Source organism: Antechinus flavipes, chromosome 3 (assembly GCF_016432865.1).
Source record: "Antechinus flavipes isolate AdamAnt ecotype Samford, QLD, Australia chromosome 3, AdamAnt_v2, whole genome shotgun sequence".
Classification (NCBI taxonomy): Eukaryota; Metazoa; Chordata; class Mammalia; order Dasyuromorphia; family Dasyuridae; genus Antechinus; species Antechinus flavipes.
In genome coordinates, this window is record NC_067400.1 from 68,548,723 (window position 1) to 68,572,462 (window position 23,740).

Below are 23,740 nucleotides of genomic sequence, written 5' to 3' on the forward strand. Positions count from 1 at the left end.
CAAGAAACTGAGGCATTCAAAATTAAATGACTTACATACATACATCTAGTTACGTGTCAGAGGCCAGATGTGAATTCAAGACAAAGGATCCTCTTGACTAGAGACTTAGCACTCATTCACATGGACATGTAAATTTACACATGGGATTTACAAATTAATTTATAAGGGATACCAAATTCTTCTTTGATGATTAACTTTTCAGATAGCCTTTCTCATTATGGATGACACTAAGCACTCAGAAATAGTAATGATACAAAAATAAACCCTTCAGTTCAGTTTCTGCTTTAATGATCACAGATGACTTTCAAGTTCCTAATATAAAGCATTGTTTTTCATTACACAAAGTTCTTAACCCAAAACATATTCTTAATTTTAATGCATGCTGACATCATGATAAGTTGGCTAGGGATGAGGGCAAAATAATTCATTAGTAACACTGACTTTTAACATTTTATGCCCATTGTTGAGCCATAGCTAACACACAAGTGGAGTATATGCATCAGGCTATGAGTTAAAAGACAAAGGTGATGTATTGTCTTGTAATGAAAATAAACTAATAGCTAGCAAAGCAGGAATGGGTTCTTCTCTTTCAAGGTCATTTAAAAGGATGTATGAAGAGGATGCAAAGGAGCTGAGAGAACTTAGGTATTCCTTCTGCCACATCCCCACCTTCAACCCAGAGGATGCAAGTCATCTCATTCAGTCTATGTCTGATGTGCTGTTGCTATGCAACCCTTGGTATAAGAGCTTTGATATTAGAAAGAGGTGGAATGAAAGAAAGCACATCCTCATACTAGGTAGTATCCTTGCTTTGGGGGCTGCTTCATTGGTGGTATAGGTTACAAACCACTGGAAAGTAACTATATCTATGTATAGCCTCCAAATAATATCTGGGACACAAGAGAATCAATAATAAAGGATTTTCTGTCTTTAAAAAAATCACTTAAACTATCATTTCTGTTAAGAAATATTTTGAGTCAAAGGATCAAGGATAAAATGATTTTCAGTTCTGAAAATTTTTGGAGCATATAGAGATAAGGTTTAAAATATGAGGCTGATAATATTTTAACTCTAAGACTTATGGTCATGTAATTATTAGGTAGTTTAAAGTTTGTAGTGGTAAGATCAAAGAGAAAATTATCCATTTGGAATGGAATAGAGGTAAAGAGAAATTTGCTATTTTCCATTTGTCCCCATTGTATTTTAAATTCCAATTAAATATCCTTCAAAATTGCAAGAGAATCTCTGCCTTAGATTACATTGTATTGATTTCCTATGGCCACTGGAGGCCACTGTTCAACCATAATTTCCCCCCTCCCCCACCATTTTCCACACCAAAAGCCATTCACTTTAAATTCTAGTGCAACATGCTTTTCAAAGAAGTTAAAAAAGATTTGGGGGACATTTGGTTAGTGAAGAAGAACTCAAAATATTTAGTATATTTTTGTTCATGACAATCGAGTCAGGAGTTGAAAATTCAACCAACCATAATGTTATATTCATGTTTGTTTTCATATAAATCATTGATAACAATAGATAATTAGGAGGATGCTACAAAATCAAAGAAAAAGTAGCTCTTCCTTTTTTCATAGTGGAGTGGTTGTTTAAAACAAATCTATCCACCCATCCATGCATCCATGCCATAAATTCTAAGTTATTTAATCTAAGTTAATACCAAGGAAACTCATATAACCCTTAAATAATTTAAGTGTCTATATCTATATCTTTGTCATATAATTAGTCATTTTCTTTAAGAAATGTTTCCATAGAGACAGCTAGATGGCACAAAAAATTAAAAAAAAAAAAAAAACTGGTCCTAGAGCCAGAAAGGCCTGAATTCAAATGTGATCTCAGACACTTAACCCTTATTATCTGTGTGATCCTGGGCTAGTCATTTAACCCTGACTGCTTTACAAAAAAAAAGGGAGGTGGGGGGAGAGAACTTTACAATACAATGTTTCACATAACTTTACATGTAGTTTCTTAATGGAGGCTGGAGTGAGGATAAGGGAGAGAATCTAAAACTGAAAAATTTTTAAAACAAATGTAAAAAAAATTGTTTTAAATGTAACTTGGAGAAAATGTTAAATAAAAATTTTAAAAAGAAATATTTCCATACCCTATTTCATTTGCCAATTACTGTTATTATTCTCATATTCTAGCTATAATTTCCTTTGCTCAGCTTTTCTCCATATTCCCATATGCAACTGTTTAGCTAATTTTAATTCATCCTTCATTTCCTGTTTTGTAATTTGCCCTCTAATAACTGATAGATAATAATAGCTAGCATTTATTTAGCACTTTAAGATTTGCAAAGAACTTTACATATGTAATAGAATTTAATCCTGGGATATACATGTTATTATTATCTCCATTTTATAGATGAGGAGATTTAGATACAGAGAGGTTAAGTGATTTTTGCCTATAGTCACACAGGTAATAAGTATTTGAGTTAGTATTTTGAACTAAGGTATTCCTGCCTTCAAGTTCCATGTTTTATCCACTTAGCCATTTAGCTCATTGTTCTTTCCTATCCTGTGAGTGCTTCCCAGAAGGAAAGAAGATGTATGCTGGATAGTGCTGTTAAACTACTGAAGGCTGTAGGAATAGGAAATAGGAATAACTGATATAGAGAATTATGAGGTAGTATAAATTTAGAACTGGGAAGGACCTTAGAGACCTCTAGTCCTCCCCTACTGTCTTTTACAGATAAAGAAACTGAGCCCAGGAAAAGCTGTGCTTTTTTTTTTTTTTTTTTTGAAGTCACATAGTTAGAAGTAGAAAAAGAAAGATTTAATTGTATCCTCTATTTGCAAATCGAGAGCTCTTTGCACTGTATCATACTGCATTATGGTAACAATTAGCTTCTTGATCTTGATCTTAAATATTACAACATGTAAGTTTTTAAAATTGTCTTTAACTTGATCTTGGCGTTGTTATTTTTAATGTCAACTGCATAAAAATTCTCTGTTGAATATTTGTACTACAGAACAAATTTTGCCTGATGCTTCTTTGAATTTTTCCATATTAAAGCACATTTCCCCCATGTCTTTAATTTTCTAGAGCTTCCTTTTATGTGTAATATTTAGTGGTAAATCAGTGCTTTTGGTACATCATTATGAGAATCAGGATTGTGATGTTTTCTTTTTTTTTCCCCTGTTGGTTTTTGTTTTGCTTCAATACTCCAGATATTCTAAGGCTAAAATTACAGAACAACATCGGTCTCATTGATCAGCTTAATACACTGTCTTCCTTGACAGTCAACATTTCCTCCTGTGTATTATATGATCGCATTCAGCCAGCAAAAACAATAGCTGAAATGGAGATGGAAGCTCAAAAGCTATACAAGAACAATGAACTCTTTGGAAGTAAGTTCAACTCTGCTTTTGTTTGAACCATTCCACTGGCAACATAGAGATTCATCCCAATCAGATTCTCAAGATGCTTTCCATATTTTCTATGCCTGAGACCTCAGGCAACTGAACAACACAGCCTTGTACACAAGAACTCTATTTTCATCCCTGGCACAATTATATCCAAAAGATAGCATGCTTATAGTCAGAAAGAGAAATAAATCCTTTGCAGTTGTGCTATACCACTCCAGCAAAATGAGAGAAAGGCAGAATGTATAAGTTGGAAGAATCTCTGAAAGATGACCTGAAAATCTCTATATGCTCTGCATCATATTTGAATATCCAGCTTTTATTTAGAGACCTCTAATGAGAGGGAGCTCATTTGCTTTGACCCTTATGTTTGTGCGTGTGCTTTCCTATTTTCTGTGTTTTACCTAATAGCGGGTATAGGGTGTCTTGTGCAATTGGACTGTTTCTGGTTGTAGTAATGGAAAATAAGGAGTGAACCTGTGATTACATTGATGTTGGTAGTTCCCACAAGTGACCTTCCATTACCATGATAGAGTGACCCATCATATAGAAAGATACCACTTGTCCAAGGACACATCAGAGACAGAACACAAATCCAGATCTTCCTGGTTCTAAGGATACCTCTTTGTGACCTGAGATTATAAAAATGGAAGAAAATAGGAGGAATTTGCCTGAGTTAAATTAATGTCACAAGATCAGCAAAAGTAATGCTTATAAGAATTTCTGAGTCATCCTTTTCTCCCTCAGGATATCTTAATGTTAGAGGTCACAAGATTGACAATTTTTTGGTCAAATTAATTACATAATTGTAATAATTTTGATATTTTTATAAATAGTGGGTAATGACTTTAATCTACTATTGAGTTTAATATTATATTTTCAGAAACTGAAAATTTCACAAGTTACACCTTGATTAAAAAGTGCTATTCCTCCCCCTCTTCTCTCCTGATAAATCAAGAGTCCTGGATCTCTTGCCTTATCATTAACCCAGATGGGGAAATGTTTGACCTCCCTCTTATGTAGGCCTCCAAACTATAGCAAGTAACCTTTTCCATTAAATGATTTTTCTTTTTTTCTTTCATCATTTTCATTATAGGTGTTATTTTCAAGCTTCCTTCTAATAGAACCAGGCAGAGAAAAGACAATCTTGATGGCAGCTCCCTTCCTCCACTAATAGAATATACCATCCGAATGAGTCTCAAGACAGCACAAACAACCAGCAGCCTTCGGAACAAGCTCTGGGCTCCTGGTCCACATAATTCTCCATCACAAAACCAGATCTATGGCAGAGCATTCATCTACTTACAGGATAGCATTGAAAGAGCTATAATTGAATTGCAGACTGGGAGGAATTCACAGGAAATAGCAGTTCAAGTTCAAGCAATCCCCTACCCCTGTTTCATGAAGGACAAGTGAGTCTCTATGCTTTAAGTTACCTAATTAAGTGCAGCTTCCATGAGCATCTTTTAATATCTTTTCAAATATGGTCATTGGAATCAAATGCTTGGTACAAACCTTCATTAAAGGGGTTTTCTTGTAAGGTTTTCTTGGCAAGGTTACAGGAATGGTTTGCTATTCCTTCTCTGGCTCACTTTACAGATAAAGAAACTGAGACAAACAGGATTAAGTGACTTGTCCAGGGTCACACAACTAGTAAGTGAGGCCTTATTTGAACTCAGAAGATGAGTTTTCCGGGCCTCCATGGGGATCATCCTCCATCTTGAAGGATGCTCCATTATGACAATGCCTTGTCTTAATAGATTAGAGGTGCTAAGTAAAGGAGAAAGACCAATGGTTCAAACCATAACAAACAGGAATAAATTGAGTGCTACCTCTTTCCAGCCCTTAGTTTTTTCCTGAAAGTAAATGGGAAACTTGATAGAGAAATCAGAAAATAGAGAGAAAAAGAATCTTTGTCTGACTTGTTACTGTGTGATGAGCATTCTAAGAAGCATGTTAATGTTCCAAGAAAAATCTGGGATGACTTTATGAAATAGTAGTACCTTTGTCAAGGACTCTTGCAACATCTCAAATGGCTTTGCAAATGAATCTTTTACAATTAAAGATAACTTTTTTCAGGCAGTAAATTTTAATGTTCATTAAGTCTGCCAGTCTGCTAGAGCAAAATGACTCCTACTCCAATAACAGTTTAAAAAAAAAAGAGAGAGAGAGAAAGAGAGATGTGCTTTGAGTCCATCCACCTACACAGGACTTAGAGACATGTGAATATTACTCTAAAGTAACAAAACTTATTATTCAACCTGCCCTTGGAGTTTTTGCATCATTTTGGGGCTGTTCTGTTTTTCTGTTGATGCTTCACTCTCACCTCCTTGGCTGCTTCAAGAAGTCTAGATGAGATGAGGTTGTAACCCTTTGCTGAATAATAAGGGAAGACAGATGAGAATTCTTTCTTGTGGGTTGTCAAGGTTAGCTGCTTCTATTATGTAGAGCTGCTAGGACTTTGGTTGCATGAACTGTGTGTGAACTTCAGTGGCTAGCCTGAATAGTAAAAAGATCTGAGAGAGACTTGTGAGGTAAATTAAATTAAAATTCCCATCTGATTTCTGACCATTCCCTACTCATTCCTTCTTCTTGGATTTGGCTACATTCTTTGAATTCTGATACAGTTATAGCCAGCACCCTATCTGGGTTACAAATCAATCCCTTGGATTAAAGAATATAGATTTCATTATTAAATGAAAAGAGTAATAGAATTGGTTTTGATGATAATTAGGAGCACTACTACTAACTCTGGGCAAAATCAAAAAGTAAGAAATTACTCTGGGCTGTGAGTGTGGATCACAACATAGTATTTTCATTCTTTTTATTTGTTTGCTTGTATTTTGTTTTCTTTCTATTTTTTTTTCCTTTTTGATCAGATTTTTCTTGTGCACCCTAATAGTGTGGAAACATGTATAGAAGAATTGCGTGTTTAACATATATTGCTGTTATGGGGAGGTTGGGGGGGGAAGGGAGGCAAAAAATTTGGAACACTAGGTTTTGTAAGGGTGAATGTTGAAAATTATCTATGCATGTGTTTTGAAAATAAAAACCTTTAATAATAAAAAGAACTCTAAAAGAAAAGAAAAAAAAAAAGAGTCCTTTAAAAAAACTACTCTGGATGTTATTTCCATTCCATGAGCATGCACATTTTGTGTAATAAATATGTTAATTGTACAATATCATCATGAGTAATGATGATTTTAAAGAATCACATACATTTTCATTATATAAGCTCTTTAGAAGCTAAACCTTAGTTCCAAAAAAGGAATAAGAATGGTGGGAACTTTAGTCATTATGACAGGCATGTAGAATATATATTCTGGGGATAGGTGGCTTTTTTTGGTCTTCCTTAGGTTATAGCTGCATATGGGCAAACTAGCCCCATTTTACTGTAGTGTGAATTCTGAGGACCTTTCTTACAGTGTTCATCAAATTGCCCCTAAGTGGTTTACCTAAATGTTTACCCCAGGATGTTCATGGTTATAAATTTCAATTGAAACAGTACTAGCTAATTGCTTCCTAAGAGTAAAAAATCATTCTTTTGAATAGATGAATCATTTAGTGAAACAAATGGAATACTAGGAACTTTTTCTCCATTCTATTCAATTTTGTATCAGCCAATGAAATCTTGATTCTTAAGATTATGTCAACTTTCTTGCCAAAACTACTCAAAACCAATCTCTAAAACATAACACTACCTATCTGGAATTTCAGATTATATTGAGAGCAAGGAATTTTGCTTCATTAATATCAGATTAACAGAAAGGAAACATGGAATATCAAATGAGGGCTGATCTTGAAATCAGGAAAATTGGAATTCAGATTCTCTTTTGCCCTATGTCATTAATTTTTTTTCTTTCTTTTTGGATTCAATCGGAATTAAGTGATTTGTCCAGGGTTACACAGCTAGTAAATGTCTAAGAATGAATTTGAACTCAGGTTTTCCTGACTCAAGGAGCCAGTGCTCTGTTTATTGTATCAGCTGGCTTCCCTTCCCTTCTCAGGTGATTGATTCATCTGTGTTTGGAAGAGTTTCTCAAACAAGTCTTCCTGATATTATAGAATCATACATAAGTCTAGACATTACAAAATGGTTACTTTTGTTTTCAAAACATGCATATATTTTCATTGTGAGGGAAAGGATATTTATAATGTTATATTGTCCAACTCTGCCATTATCCATTTTGGTAAGTGTTATCTTTATTTTTTTCCTCAGCTTCTTAACCAGTGTTTCTTATTCACTTCCAATCGTGCTTATGGTAGCCTGGGTTGTATTTATAGCTGCCTTTGTGAAAAAACTTGTTTATGAGAAAGACCTGCGGCTCCATGAGGTAGGTTGAGAATTCTTATGGTACCCTAAAATTTTAAATAAGTTCATTTCTTATTAAAATTAGTTGCTGTGATTTCATTTAGACCAGCATGAACATGAAAAGCTTAACCACACAGTGTGAATTAGCTCTAAGGGAAAACCCTTTGAGAATCATAATGAAAATGGATAAGCCTTTTCTAAACAAACTCACAACCCCTTGCTTTCCTCCTCCATCATACACAAAAAACTAAGTCCATTAAGCATTTATTAAATGTCTACCATATGCAAAGCCTAGTGTTAGGCAAGGGGGATACAGACAAAAACAAAATAATACATGCCATCAAGAAATTTGCATTCAACTAGAAAGTATACAATATGGAAACAGAACATAATGTAAATGAGGAGGGGAAAGTCCTACAAACTTGGGGAAATAGGATATAGAATGTTCTTTGTGGAGTTTTAATATATCTAGCAATATAAATAAATAATGATAGTATTATCATAAATGCAACTGTTGCTCAAAAATAACTCTATTATAATTTGGATAATGGAAGTGTAAATAGTAACTCCCAGAACTGGAGGATTATTTGCATAATAACAAAGTGGAATCCAAAAAAGCTTCCACAGCCATCTTGTGTGTGTGTGTGTGTATGTGTGTGTGTGTGTGTTCACATTGTATGCAATGCCTTCTAAAATACCTTGGAAATAATTCCCCATCTTAGAAATTCCTTTTCCATCAATCACTGTCTTTTTCCTCTGCCATATATATACCTAATATCGCTGTAGAAAAACAGATTTGGGGCATATTGGAATATACTATGTTTTCCTGTTTTTTTTAATATGGAAGAAATGAATGAAAAATATTTTTAAGAATTTATTTCATGTAAATCTCTGAGGATACAAGTAATTGGAGATAACCCTTGTTTTCAATGAGATCACATTTCAGTGGTGAAAATGTAGATGGTTTTAGCTGAAAATTGGATGAAAAGACCTAGTCATTTTTGGAGGGCTGTGGCATAGTAATGTATCTCCTATAGCATCATTGCTATGGATAACAATATCCATTTCTGACATGGAGCCACTTGACTTCAAGGTGAAAACTTTCTTTTCTGGATTGGTGTTCAAGATGCCAACCTCTTCTCCCCAAGAATTGTCTCTCTTAATCATGGTTCCAAGAATCAGGTTGGAAGAAGAGCCAGTGGGCTAGGGCAATAGTTGGGAAGGGATGCTGCTATTATGAGGGGCTCTTGATTTCAGGATCCTGTGCTGGGTGGGGTAGTGATCAAAGTGAAAATAGTACATTATTTTAAAGATGTAATTCAATGTCGTCCAATGTTGAAATTCTGTTAGAATGCCAAGAATGCTGTGAACATTTCCATATTAATGAGGGAATTCAAATTCCTAAGAGGGGAAAGAAAAGAAGAATTATCTCAAGAAAGCTAGGGTGAACATATTGAACATATGCAAGGGAATTTTATTAGAGTCAGTTCTATAGGGTCTAGATGGATGACAAGAGAGACCTGATGACTATAAAAAGGTTTTGCAGACTAGCTTCCCTGTGCATGCCAGTGATTGGTCAGCTTTCTCTGTAAGAGCTAAAGAGCCTCCCATCTTTATTAGGAAAACATCATTCTTCTTGCCTTACCCAGGGTATAGACTCATAATGATGATACCACAGACAGTCTCTGGGAGTATCTGGGTATTATAAAAAATAGCAAAGCATGATTTGCAGACTTTTCTAAATTGAAACTATGAAAGGGAGCATGGCTCTGCTCTGCAATTTTGCTTCTCAGAATGCAGAATTATACATTGAATCTCAAAGCAAGCAATCTTGTATCAGATTTTTGTAAACCCCAATGCTTGGTCTTCTGGGCTATGTTTTCCAATAGATAATGTTTGGATGGAGTTCGATGTTACATTGTCACTAGACTAAAAAAAAAAAAAAAAAAAAAAAACTCTCAAAGGTCATGTGATCTAATCCATTTCCAATTTATTATTCATCACATTGTTGGATGGGGTGCTTCCTCCCAAACAAAATCAATAACATCTTTCAGCTTGGTGTGATGGATAAAATTGGCACGTTGTCTCATATTGGTTTATTTTCTCATAATAGTTAAACTACTAATCTTAAATATCATAAATTCAGGTGATTTGGAGATTATTTTAATCTCCTTATTTTGTAGGTGGAGAAAACAAGACTTCTAAAGGGGGTGAATTGCCCTTGTTCAAGTGCTTGGTTAATTAATGGCAGAACCAACACTAGCATTCCTACCTCACCTTTACATACCATTGCCTCAGTTAGCACTCTTTTCCAAATAATGCTGTCCCCTTGTCTCCTTACCTTTGTTACTTGTGCATTTTATAGCATAGACATCAATACCCAACAGTTCCTGAATTATCAGCAAAGGGCTTTTCATAATGATCACAGCCTATTAAGTTGAAAGAGTTTTTTCAGAGGCCCAGAATAATTTACTAACATTTGCTTCTAGTTCTCTGGACTACTGCTATGCAAATACAGTATTGTCCTATTTATGAATAGCCAGATTTCCAGGAATCTCTGCCAATCCAGCCTCTGCTTTTTCCCCTCAATGCAGGACAAGGTTATAACATTGTTATTAAGTTAGTACCTTAATGTAGCTGCTAGTATCCCATTCTCTGCCTTTTCTAGGAATCCTGCTTCACCAGACTTTCTAATGAAATTAGAGCACACATTAGCACAAGATAAGATTCTTTACAGAAGCAAACAAGTCAGCCAGTTTTAAACCTTTTTTTTTAAATTTCTGGAAAATCTGCTATTTGTGTCTTCCTCCTTGTAACCTTTTAAAACACAACTAAAATAAAACAATTAAAATAAATATTTTATGAATACTTTTTATATTACTATCATTTTCCATAAAACCATCCTCCATAAAATACTTTTACATAACAAAGAAAAGCAGGTAAGCAAAATAAAACAAATCCAATGAGATTTGTTTCAGAAAGCATAGGCGATAATAGACATCACAGTCCACAAAAGCCTCTCTAGAAAGAAAAGTGTTTCATCTTGATATCCCTAGAACTTCTTTTTAATTCTGTGCTACTAAAAAAAAAAGTATTATAGACATTATGTGACAATTAAATTCTGGTCTCTTTTAGAACTGCTTCTCAGATACATTTTTGTAGTCATTATTTCTATTGTGCCCTTTGCTTTGTTTTCTCCAGCCTCATTCTCTTCTTGCAATCTCTTCTTTATCAAATCTTTCCCTGAATTCCTTGCTTTTTTCTTTGTAGTACCATATATTACATGGCATTCAGATGATACAAGTTGTTCAGCCCTTTCTGCAGTGGATGTTTTGTTTCTAATGTTGGGCTGCTACAATGTTGCTATGAAAATTTTATTAATTACGGAATTTTGTCATTGTCCTTTGTCACGGACCTTTTTGAAAGTTCCATAGTAGCATCACTGGGCCAAAAGGTGTAAAGAATTTAATCATTTTTCTTTCAGCAGAGGGGATCTTTTAGATTTTAAAAACACATACCTTTTACCTGCATATCTCTTGGGCATAATTATTCTTAGTTATATGTTTCTGTCAATTCTTTATATTCCGAATATCAAACTTCCATCAGAGAAAAATTTACCACTTGCTTTATCTTCATTTTAAATTCCTAGCCACATTTGTTTTGTTCATGCAAAATTTTTTTTTGCATTTTAAAATTTTATTAACATTCATTAAAAAAAATTGAGATTCAAATTTTTTCTTTCTGCCCCAAGATGATATCAATTATACATGTGAAGTCATGCAAAACATATTTCCATTTTAATCATGCTAAAAAAAAAAAAGCAAGAAAAAGAAAAGGAAAAAAGATATGCTTCAATCTTCACTCAGAGTTCATCTGGAGGTAGATAGCATTTTTTTATCATTGGTCTTTTGGAACTGTCTTAGATCATTGTATTGATCAGAGTCCCTAAATCTTTCACACTTGATCATCGTTACAATATAATAGTTTATGGTGTGCAATGTGCTTCTTGTTATATTCATGTCACTTTTATGCAAAATGTTTTAAACTTTACATAATCAAAACTTACCACAAGTGGATCTTTCTATCATACTGGGTCCTTCCTTGATTTTTTCTGACATCATGAAGATGCCAGTAGAACAGTTGGCCTACCCACTCTTTTCCTTATATCACATGATTATTTTAAAAATCACATATTTCTTTGAGGACATCCTGTAACCAAGTTGTCCATGGTTCTTTTTTTTTGTTGTTGTTGTTATTTGCTGCCAATCATGCTCATGCCCATCATACATCATTTCATTGCCCTTTAATTGATACTCATGATTATTATATCACACTAGATATATGACTTGGAATCATACAGAAACTTCTATGATGAACTTATGAGATGATTTGAGAAAAATCACATTATATGACTTGAGATTTAAATTTGTGGTGAGGGGAACATCATCTATGAGATCACAGATCATTTACACATAAGATGATTATATGTAAATATAATATGTATATAAATATAATATATGATCCAGTCTTTTCTGAGTTCTCCTTAATTTTATTTGATGTTAAATTCTCCTCACCATCAGTCTCTCAACATTTTTGTCACTGCCCAAGCTTAAAATTTCCATGGCAATTGCTGTGTCAATCTGATCTTGATTGGACTATCCTCTTCATCTTATTTTATCTTCAATAGGGTACAGCACTACTGATAGCAATAGACCACATGTAAGTTTGAGAAGCAGATCTATCATTACTTTTGGCAGGTTTGGGAAACACAAAACAAGGCTGTTTGTGAAGCTGATTCCAGAACAGAAGACTTATACAAAGCAAAGTATAGCCAACGTCTTTTTTTGTGAGCCATTCTTCACCAGCGTGATGGATTCTGCCTTATTATTACAGTGATTTTGGCTGTGTATGCAAACAAACTGCTGCATGCTGGGATGGCCCCTTTTCTTTTTGGACAACTACTGTGCTCCTTGTTAGCATTCTGATGCAGCATCAGTTCCTAAAAAGAAGATATAACTATCCAAACCTATTTTCCAATAACTGTCCATAGCACCAAAATAACTGGGTTCTTGTGAAGATCAGTGGTCAAGACTCTCTTTAGCTAAGTCTAGAAAATGATGCTCTGATCTTGAGTCTTTAAAGTTAACAAACCAGATTTAAGTGGGTTTGAGTCTATTCTTCAGATTTGCCGAATTATCTTCTGACAAGTCAGTAAACAAAGGGACTTTCAATATATAAAAGGGTCATACTACAAATGTCAGTGTCAAGAAAAAAAAAACATACAAGATGTTTATATCAAAAATCAGCTGTATTTCATGACTAATAATAGTCTAGAGATTTTATACTCAAGTTAATGAAATTGTTGACATATCTACAACTATCATATGCTAACTTTAAAAAGAAGACTCTTTCCTGGTGGTGAATATCGAAGCATATCTATTAATTTCATATTTATGTGATATTTATTTAGTAAGTGAACCATTTTAGAAATTTCTAACTATCTATAAACCAAGGCATACACATTCAAGTCAATTATTAGAACATCCTGACACAGTTGCATGTTAAATTGAATATAGCCATCTTAAATCTTCAAGCACAAGACATGAAACTTCTGTTTCATTTAAGTTTTTAAATGTTTAATTGATATTATTCGTTTTTATGACCACCACTTCCCATGGGATACACTTCCCTCTCCAAACTGCATTCCAAAACATAGAAACCTATATGTAACAAAGAAGTAGAAATAATAAACACACACACACACACACACACACACACACAAATAACCATTGGTTTGTACCTATACACTATCACTTCTTTGCTGAGAGGAAGAAGATATATTTCATTATTAGTTCAGAGGTGAAAACCTGAATTGTGATTGTCAAAAAAAAAATGAAATGCCCTTTTGTTAAACCAAAGTCAGGCTTCATATAACTCCACATTTATTATCTGCCCTGTAAGTATCATGCAGTATCTCATACCTAGTAGGAACTCAATAAATTTGATGAAGTGAATTAAATTAATAAAAACCTTAAATTGCCCTTTGGGATCATTAAAAATTACAATTTCTCTGCAAATGAAATGAAAAACAAAGATGTTTGTGCTAATGATTTGTCTTAAAAGAACACTAAAATCCTGTTTTCTTTTCCAGGCTGGAATTGGGGACAGAGGGGAAGTGTTTTTAATAGTGGCGTGCTCCATTAGATTTGAGAATATGAAGTTTGAAGTGATGATTTCATTTATCTCAGTCTTTATTTTGCTTGATAAAGCAGTTTCAGTAAAACTCCAAAAATACAAACATTGGGAAAGAAAGAAAAAATTCACCTAAAGTATCTCTGCACATATATCGTTAACTGATGTCCAATGTTAACACCAATCAGTCATCATGAATAAAATAGGGACAGGAGAGTAAGATTATGGTATATTTACTGTACCAAAATGGAAAGTGCCCTGAATTTGTTGTGAAAGGACTCAGCTATGAAATTCAAATTCTTATGCCTGCTATCCATGAGATCTCAGGTTCATTATTTTCCTTCTTTTGGCCTCAGTTTCCCCATTTATAAAATGACAAGATTGAACAAGATGATCTTGAAGATCTCTTCCAGTAATAGAGTCTGTAGATATCCATGAAGGCTTCCATATAAACATTTTACTTTCAATGACATTATACTTGGTAGATGAGAGAAACTTGTGACCTCAATCTGTCACTTTAAATCAGGAAGCTTTGTTTTCATTCCTATGGAGACTAAGATTGGACTTCCATTGCATTGTTTACAAGACCATGGAAAAAGAGGATGAAAATGAAAGTGAAGTTGAGGAAAGCTCACAAGTTTTGTGGTTGTTGTTATTTGTCTGTTTGTTTTGTGGGGGGAAGGGGTTGTTTTTAACCCAGGGATGATTACCTTATAGCCTGCAGCTTAGGCTGTTGGCAGTCAGGTATCTGTTTCTATGGGAACAAGAGGAGCAGCAGAGTTATCAAAATGTGATAAGTTGCAAAGAATAAAGATTCACTATTGCAGTGGTAGACCAAAAGATCCAATGAGCTCCCTATTATTTTCCCCCTTGGCAAAATTGAAAAGAAAGAAAATACTTGAAGTATCTTGGTTTTGCAAAAGGAATGGATTTTATAAATGTTTATAGAGGGGTTTTTTGTTGTAGTAGGGAAAATAGGGGGAATGAAATAGGCCTAGAGATGTAATATGTTTTGAAAACTATTGCAAATTCCTAAAGAAAGGGTCTTGTTACTTTTCTTCCATCACCAGTTCCCCCACAATATATACATACCCTTCCATGAGAGATAACACACAATTGGAAGGGAGATCATGATGAATTTATTTTTCTTCCTGGGGAACTCTGGGTTGATCACTCAACTGGGTTGATTCCTTGTATACAATAAGGGCTCAATTGGTTGTGTAATTGGATCGAATTAATTTGCCAAAGAATATCAATGAAGAGAGAGATTTAGAGGTTGCTCAGTTACACTACAAACTTACCCTGAACCATCAATAAATTTCAAGGAAAACTGAAGAAAAGAGGAATACTATTCCTAATAAAGCTTTTATGTTTTACTTCTTTAAAATATGACCTATTCCATTTTTTCATATTTTATTGAAATTAGACTTTGTATTCATGAATATTTAGTATAACAATTGAGTTATTATATGAGCATCAATTCTAATGTCAACTCCACACGAGACATAATTTCTGTGAATTATTTATGACAGCATGCATTTTTGTGACATATTATAAATTTTATTGTAAAATTCTATATGACATAGAATTGATTTAAAGTTTTATCTAATGATTCAAGCCTGTTCCAAGGTCTTGTAATGAAGAGAACCATCTGCACCCAGAGAGAGGACTGTGGGGATTGAGGGTGGATCACAACATAGTATTTTCACTCTTTTTGTTGTTGTTAGCTTGCATTTTCTTTTTCTCATTTTTTTTTTCCCTTTTGGAAAAAGATGCAGCACGATAATTGTGAAAATATGTTTAGAAGACTCCCACATGTTTAACATATATTGGATTACTTGCCATCTGGGGGAGGGGTGGCAGAAGGAAAGGAAAAAAATTTGTAACACAAGGTTTTTCAAGGGTGAATATTGAAAATTATCTATGCATATGTTTTGAAAGTAAAAAGCTTTAATAATAAAAAGAAAATTTTTATCTAAAATCAATAGTTTAATCAATAAGGGTTGTCAGGCTAGATTTCAACAGATTTACCTTCAAGTTCCAGATCTAAATATTAAAAGATTGTGTCCCCTTGGTCACATCATTTCCATTTTCTGGTCTCAGCTTCTCTGTAAAATGATGGGGTTAGACAATGTAATGTTAAGATCCTTTCTAGTTCTAACACTCCATGGTTCTATTTACATCCTAGATATAGGATAGAATTAATACCAATTAGTTAACTGTCACCAAGGTAATTGATTACAGATTGTACTCCTGAAGAACATAATCTAAGACAGGTAAGTCTGGTGTTGACAATTTACTCAACTAATATGATATTTACATAAATTAATAAAATGCATAGATGACCAATCATGGGATCTAAGAGATTAATCCCTATTGACCAAGGTCATGTGAAATGGTTTAATAGTAGCTTTGTTGCCTTATGTTTGAACAGTTTGAAAATCAGGCACCCCTTTTCTTTCTTCCTAACAGTACATGAAGATGATGGGTGTGAATTCCTGCAGCCATTTTTTTGCCTGGCTCTTGGAAAGCATTGGATTCCTGCTTGTTACTATCATTATTCTTATTATCATACTCAAGTTTGGGAATATCCTCCCCAAAACAAATGGATTCATCTTATTCCTATATTTTTCGGACTATAGCTTCTCTGTTATTGCCATGAGCTACCTCATCAGTGTCTTCTTCAACAACACTAATATTGCTGCCCTGATTGGAAGTCTCATCTACATCATTGCCTTTTTCCCCTTCATTGTTCTAATTACAGTTGAGAGTGAATTGAGCTTTATAGTCAAGACATTCATGGTGAGTCTATTGTGGAAATTACCAGGGTGTGACAAGTGGATCATTTTTGTTCTTAGACACCAATTAAAAGTTTGCTTTTCTAAATTTAAAGCTGAGGTGGCAGGAAAACATACCCAGTCTTTAGTTTTATCCTACATTTTTATATATTTATATGTCCAAAATGGCATATGACTTTGTGAAGACAATTTTGAAGATAGCTTCAAAAACTATTTGAACATCTTTTTCTCATCTTTTTCAATGATGAATTAATTGTCTTTATTTTATGGTAATGATTATCAGCATCCTTAAGAAAAATAGTATAACTTGTGTAACATGAAAAATATGGAAAAATGTTTAGAAGAATTGTATAAGTTTAGCCTATATTAGATTGTTTGCTGTCTAGGGGAGGAGAAGAAAAGGAGGAAGGAGAAAAATTTGGAACATAATGTTTTGTAAAAGTGAATTTTGAAAACTATCTTTTCATGTATTTGAAAAAATAAAAAGCTATTAAAAATGAAAATAAAAATATACTGCCCTAAAAAAAAGGAATAGTATCAATGCCATGTATCATTAGATGGCTGTTTCATGGATAGCCCAATGCTTAAAGGCCTAAAATATTCCTGTAATCATGGTACACAATATAAGTCAGAGGGACATCTATGCCCAAAAATATAGAAGTGTTGTACATATATGCTGAGATATGTAGTTTAAGGAAACTCTTCTTCATTTACATGACACTTCCTGTATGACTTCTAATTCTAATTCTAAAACATTGGGCTTATTTGTAAATTTCTAAATTTTTGAATGGCTATTCTATGTGAAATAAATTCTTATATTGAATTTTTCTCTTTATCAATTACATTTTCTTGATGATAGTTAAGCTTATCATTTTTCAGGCATGTCATCATGTCTCAGTCTTCATGACTCTATGTGGGGTTTTCTTGGCCAAGATACTGGAGTGGTTTGCCATTTACTTCTCCAGCTCATTTTTTACAGATGGAGAAATTGAGGCAAACAAGGCTAAGTAACTTACCCAGGGTCACAAAGCTAGTAAATGTATGAGGCCTGATTTGAACTCAAGTTTTCTTAACTCCATCTCTGATACTCTAACCACCATCCCCACCCCCCACCCCCAGCTGCCTTTATTTAAACTTACCACTGTAGTAGGAGAGAGATGTCTACACCTGTGGTTTCATTTGTGTGGGCAAAGCTAGTAAAAAAAAAAAATCCCTCCTTTTGAGGCAAATTGGCAACTCATCAGTAATTTATAGTCTTAGAGAGTTCCCATTTAGTAACTATTGAGAGATTTAGTGACTTGTCAATGGTGAGCGAGTACATGATAAAAACAATCCTTTAACCAGTTATCCTTAACTCTATATACTGCACTTTGCTTTCTGTCAAAACATACATTAGGAATCTAACAATTTTCAGAGCATAAGAGACAACCTGTGGTTATTTATAATATACATTCTTGGGCAGCACAAAGAATAATGATGTTTTTCCTATTCGTATTCCTCAGAATTTTTTTTAAATCTATCAAAATGTTATCCTTTATTCCCTAGTTTCTTGGTTGGGTGCATGGTGGTGATGGCAGTGCTGCTGGTGGTAACAGGGTGCTATTTAAGGAATATTTCCATATTTCCAAGTATACTTAGAGAATGTCATTTTTCTATATACCAATGTCTAACTTTTAAGTATTTTAAGGTCCCTTTGGGTAAAATACATGTTGACTAGATGAAATATCATTGCTATTTGTTTTTCTCACAGAGTCTACTGTCCCCGACTGCATTCAGTTATGCCAGTCAGTACATTGCCCAATATGAGGAACAGGGCATTGGTAGGTTCGCTTTCTTTAAAATTGGATTTTCATCTTTCACAGTCATAATATGTTTCACTGAACATTATCTGTATTTATTTTGTAGGTCTTCAATGGGAAAATATGTACAGTTCTCCCGTCCATGATGATACCACCTCATTTGGCTGGTTATGTTGCCTAATTCTTATTGATTCTGTCATTTACTTTCTTATTGCGTGGTATGTTAGGAATGTTTTCCCAGGTGAGAACACGATTCTAGCAAATAATCTGATGTTGTAACGATATAAAATATAATGCTGAATGGGCTGGAATAGTTAACATTAGTAGACATAGCCACATCATATCACTGATCTATTGGAGTTTTAAGGCCTTTTATGCACATCAGTTCTGAGTATTTTGCAAACATTTACATGACTAGATGGAAGAGATAGTCTTTCAGACCATGTATGAATATATTTATATAATGCATGTTCCCATACATATATACATATATGTGTTTGTATTTTAAAATGTGTGTATATTATATATATAGTGTAATATATTATGTATATGTGTATATATTATATATATATGTATCTATATAGTGTATCATTATATATATATATACATATATATATATGCACATATATATATATATATGTAAGGAATGGTAGGGAAAGTTTAGACTTGGAATTTCATTGGTGTACATAGTTCCCCATAAAGAAATTTCTTCTATCCATGCAAATCAGTAGCTGTTCTGAACCTTGTAATCTCATGATTAAGTGTCTTATATGAAGTCACACAGCTAATATGTCAGAAGCAGAAATTCTTGCTGATTCTGAATCACACTCTATCCACTATGACATTCTGCCTTTCAAACGTATGTAATACTACACTGGAGGGGGAAGAGAGTGCACAGAAAGCCTGCTAAATGTCACTTCTAAAATTAAAAACCATTCTAAGAAGAAATCACATTTTAGCCTATTATTCTCATATTATTTCCTAACCTAGAGAATCTCAAGGAACATGAAACAAAATCAAATCAATTCAGGCCTTCTGTATTTCTTAGAAATTAGACGATTTGAATGATTATTAATTACTTAACCTGAACATATGAGACCCTTTATAGAAGAGGGTGATTTAGAACCCTTATTTCACTATGGGTCTCAAGTGATAGGTTATATATCTGTGATGACATTTATTAATTTATTATTTATCCAGATTTAAAAACATAGCAGATGATTCAATGATGATATTATTGTAGTAAAAGAATCAGTATAGTATCATGATTAGAATGCTAGACTTAGGTTAAAATCCTGCCTTTGACACTTAGTAGTTGCTTGGCCATGGTCAAATCACTTCTACTTTCTGAACCTCCATTTCCATTTCTGTAAAATGGGAATGATATTATCAATAGTACCTTCTTCACAAGGCTGATGTAACATGCTCAAATAAGATAATATGTGTATTGTGATTTACAAAACTTTAAAGTTCGCTATAAATGTCAGTTTGTTATATAGCTTCAAGAGAAGAGATCTTACAAAACAATGTCATAATATTTCTTCCTTTTTGGCATTCTTCACTTTTACTTGGTAGTTTTTATGAATATCAGATAACATGATGACAGAAGCCTTAAGGATATGCTTTCCTTTCACACCAGCTAAACCAAGGGGTCTTAACCTTCATGTGTCACAGACCCTTCTGGCAATAGGTCTGGTAAAGCTAGTGAGTCTCTTCTCAGAATCACATTTTTAAATTCATAAAAGAAAATAGGTAAAACAACGAAAGAAAACATATTGAAATATTTATCAATTTAAGTTTACATATTCTAAGTTAAGAATTTCTGAGTTTTAGCAAGACAGCATACACCACAATAGTATCAAATACTACTTCCCCTTACTTTCTAAAATTCCCTAAACACCAGAATCTCTCTAGGGGAAAGACCTCAGTGGATCCCTGCCCTCCACCCACTTTTATGTGACCCACTAATAATGCACCATGTTGTTAGTATTTTAATAAGATTTACCAAAAAACATTACAAAAGATCATTTAGTAGGATGAGTGATAATGGACAGAGAGGGAGACATGGTTTTAGTAATAATTAAAGGGAGTGGCAGTAATCCAAAGTTACATGTCATTAATCCAAGTGTCTTGCTCCTCAACAACCTTTCTAGGTTGCTTTTCTTCTTTTCTCCCTTATCTACACCCAATTTCATCTTGCCTAGGCTTGGATTTGCTGTTAACTGAGTTCTAGTCATATTTTTATGAATTTAGTCATCCTGGACTAATACGTCACAGTCCTCTCAAGTCTCCTTCTCCTACAATTAGGAGAATGTAGAAGTTGAAAAGGATTTGCCTAAACTTGCTACATTGCCCCCAGTTTGGTTTTTCTTGGTTTAGCTCTCTCTGACCAACTGGCCATGGACTGGGAAATTAACACTTCATCCCCCAAAACTACCAACAAGAAAGGATTTTTTCCTCCTGTCTCGTCCAAAGCAACCTCTCCTCCATTTAGGGATTTGACCTTAAGTCATATCAACTTTCCCACAGGATTTGAACATTTTATTTTCTTTGAAAACTACTCTCTTTTACCTTACATTACTCTCTATCCAAAGCTTCTCTCTTTAATAATGAATTGCCTAAAGTGTTGAAAAGTTATAGGAACTGCCCAAGATCACACAGGTAGTATTTATCAGAGGTGAGATTTGAACTCAGGTCTTCCTGCCTTCAATGCTAGTTCTCTATACCAAAGCTTTTAAATCATGGATCACGACCCCACATGGGGTCACATAACTAAATGGAAGATTGTGATTTGATTGATTTGTTAATTGAATGATGATTTATCAGTAAATGTTTGATTTGTACACCTATTTGATACATCTATATCTTCAGATATACATAAAAATTTTTCAGGTGAAAAAGGATCATTCACAAGTGAAAAAATTTAAAAAGCCTTGTTCTATACATAACTATATCATAATGACTCTCACTTTTTACTTTTGACAATAAAATACAAATAACTTTGAAAATAAAATACAAAAAAATCTTATACAATGTAGTTTCTTTTCCCCCTTGATGCTATGCAGGTGAAAAAATGAAAATTGGTTAGCATTTTTAATTTGACATTTAGTTGTATTTATATGTTAAAAAAGCAAAATGGACTCAGTGACATGGACTATCAAGTTGGAGGTGACTTTATAATTCATCTGATCAAACTCCTTTATAAATTTATGAATACATTTTGTTCATTTTTGAATGTTGCTCATTAATAGTTAATAATCATCATTCTTTATTTTGATTTCAGGGACTTATGGTGTGGCTTCTCCCTGGTATTTTCCAGTTCTTCCTTCCTACTGGAAGGAGCACTTTGGATGTTCAGAAGTAAAGCAAGAAAAAGGCGATAGCTTCCTCTTCACCAATATTATGATGCAGACCACCAACATATCTGGCAGTAAGACAAGTAAGTTAATAAAATGTTTTATTGAAGGACTGCTTCAAAAAGGAATCATGTGACTGATGCTTTTCATTATGTTTCTCCAAACTGTAAAATTATTATCCTATTAGTCATGGATGGTTATACCTACACATATGTATATGGACTCTTATGGGGATTAAATTATGACTTGGACTAGGCTCATTAATTCAGGGAATTAGCATGTGATTCTGATCAAGGTAAGATTTCAGAACCACTTCTGGACCTAGTTAGCCTTACAGAGAAAAGAGCTTATTTTCTTCAATCAAGTAATCAATAAGCATTTATTAAACACCTAATATATGCCAGGCCCTATGTGAACTGTTGAAGTTACAAACACAAACGATAAAATAATCACTACTCATAAGCCTTATAAAGAATTAATTGCTAATTCTAGCCAACTTTCTTTTGTCAAAGAGTACCAAGACAAAAAGAAAAGAGTATGAAAAAATTGGCATGACCCACTTATTATGCATTCAAATTGTCTTTTTCTAATAGAATATAAGCCCCTCAAGGAAAGACTTTTTCATTTTTGCCTTTGTATCACCAATACCTAGCACATAGTAGGCATTTCTTAAATATTTATTGATTCATTTGCTTAATTGGAAAAAATAATTCATGGTCAAGTCCTACTGAACATCCACATTTAAAAAAATGGTATGTATATTGCAAATTAGAATAGAAAGAGCACCAAACTTGACTAGTGGAGTCTAGCTCATTTTGACAGTTACATGTATCAATTATTAGCTGGACGCTAATGGTTAGCTCATCTGGTATCACAGGTTTTGAGGAGAGTGTCTTATAAAGCACAGAATACTAAATAAAACTTTACATTTTTAATGGTGACCTTATTGTTATTAATTATAATTATAATACACAAATTATGTTCCAGTGCATATACAGGCTTGACTATAGAGTAATGAGATGGTTTCAATAGGCTTCACATAAAATCTGCCACATTACTTTCTGATAATGTTTGCATTTGTTTTTTTTCACATATTGAGATCATCCTCTCTTTTTGGTTAATTAAAAAAAAATTCACTTTTGTCTTCCCTAGCAAAGAATGGCCGTTCTCATATTTGAGAGTAATTAAATAAGTGAGAAATCATAATTTTCATATGGCATTCAGGGACACCTTTCTTCAAGCAGATAAAAAAGACATAAAACTTTGAGAATAGTATGGATTATTGGGCTCTTTTCTTATTCATTTTTAAACTAGATGAAAAGGCCAAAGGCTATAATAGAGATGATTCAAATGGTTATCTGCTGACAAATATTTTTTCAAATATAATTTAAAACCTGCAGTTGTATTTCCATGATATTAAAAAAAAATAATAAATCAATTTTGTATACTGATGATTTTTCTCTGGTTTATCCAGGTCCTGAGTATATTTTTCCTCCTAATCTGGAGCCTGAACCAAAAGATCTCACAGTTGGAGTTGCTCTCCATGGTCTCACCAAAATGTATGGCTCCAAAGTTGCAGTGGATAATCTCAATCTGAATTTTTATGAAGGGCATATCACCTCATTGCTGGGACCTAATGGAGCTGGGAAAACCACTACCATGTAAGTTTTTGAAGGGCATATTCTTATCAAGAGAACCTACAACATGTTATTTAAGATGTTCTCATCTTAACACATCCTCATCTTCAAATATAGAAAGACATTAGTTATTCCCTACTCTACATATAAAAGAAAGATGAGCCACTTCATGGACCATCTATTGCCTACCGTCATGAGGAATTAATCTCTTGGAAACTACCATAGACCCAACTAGCATAACCTGAAGCAATAAGGGAAAAATC

At 33.7% G+C, this 23,740-nt stretch overlaps 1 protein-coding gene across 1 annotated transcript in view; it reads left to right on the forward strand.

Annotated features, from left to right (window-relative positions):
• Nucleotides 1-23,740, forward strand: part of ABCA12 (ATP binding cassette subfamily A member 12) — a 222,592-nt gene that overhangs the window by 144,190 nt on the left and 54,662 nt on the right. Inside the window, 8 exon segments of the mRNA XM_051983610.1 lie at nucleotides 3,189-3,368; nucleotides 4,480-4,795; nucleotides 7,603-7,717; nucleotides 16,360-16,689; nucleotides 18,436-18,505; nucleotides 18,591-18,725; nucleotides 21,768-21,914; nucleotides 23,315-23,501. Coding sequence (XP_051839570.1) covers nucleotides 3,189-3,368; nucleotides 4,480-4,795; nucleotides 7,603-7,717; nucleotides 16,360-16,689; nucleotides 18,436-18,505; nucleotides 18,591-18,725; nucleotides 21,768-21,914; nucleotides 23,315-23,501 — 1,480 coding nt within the window.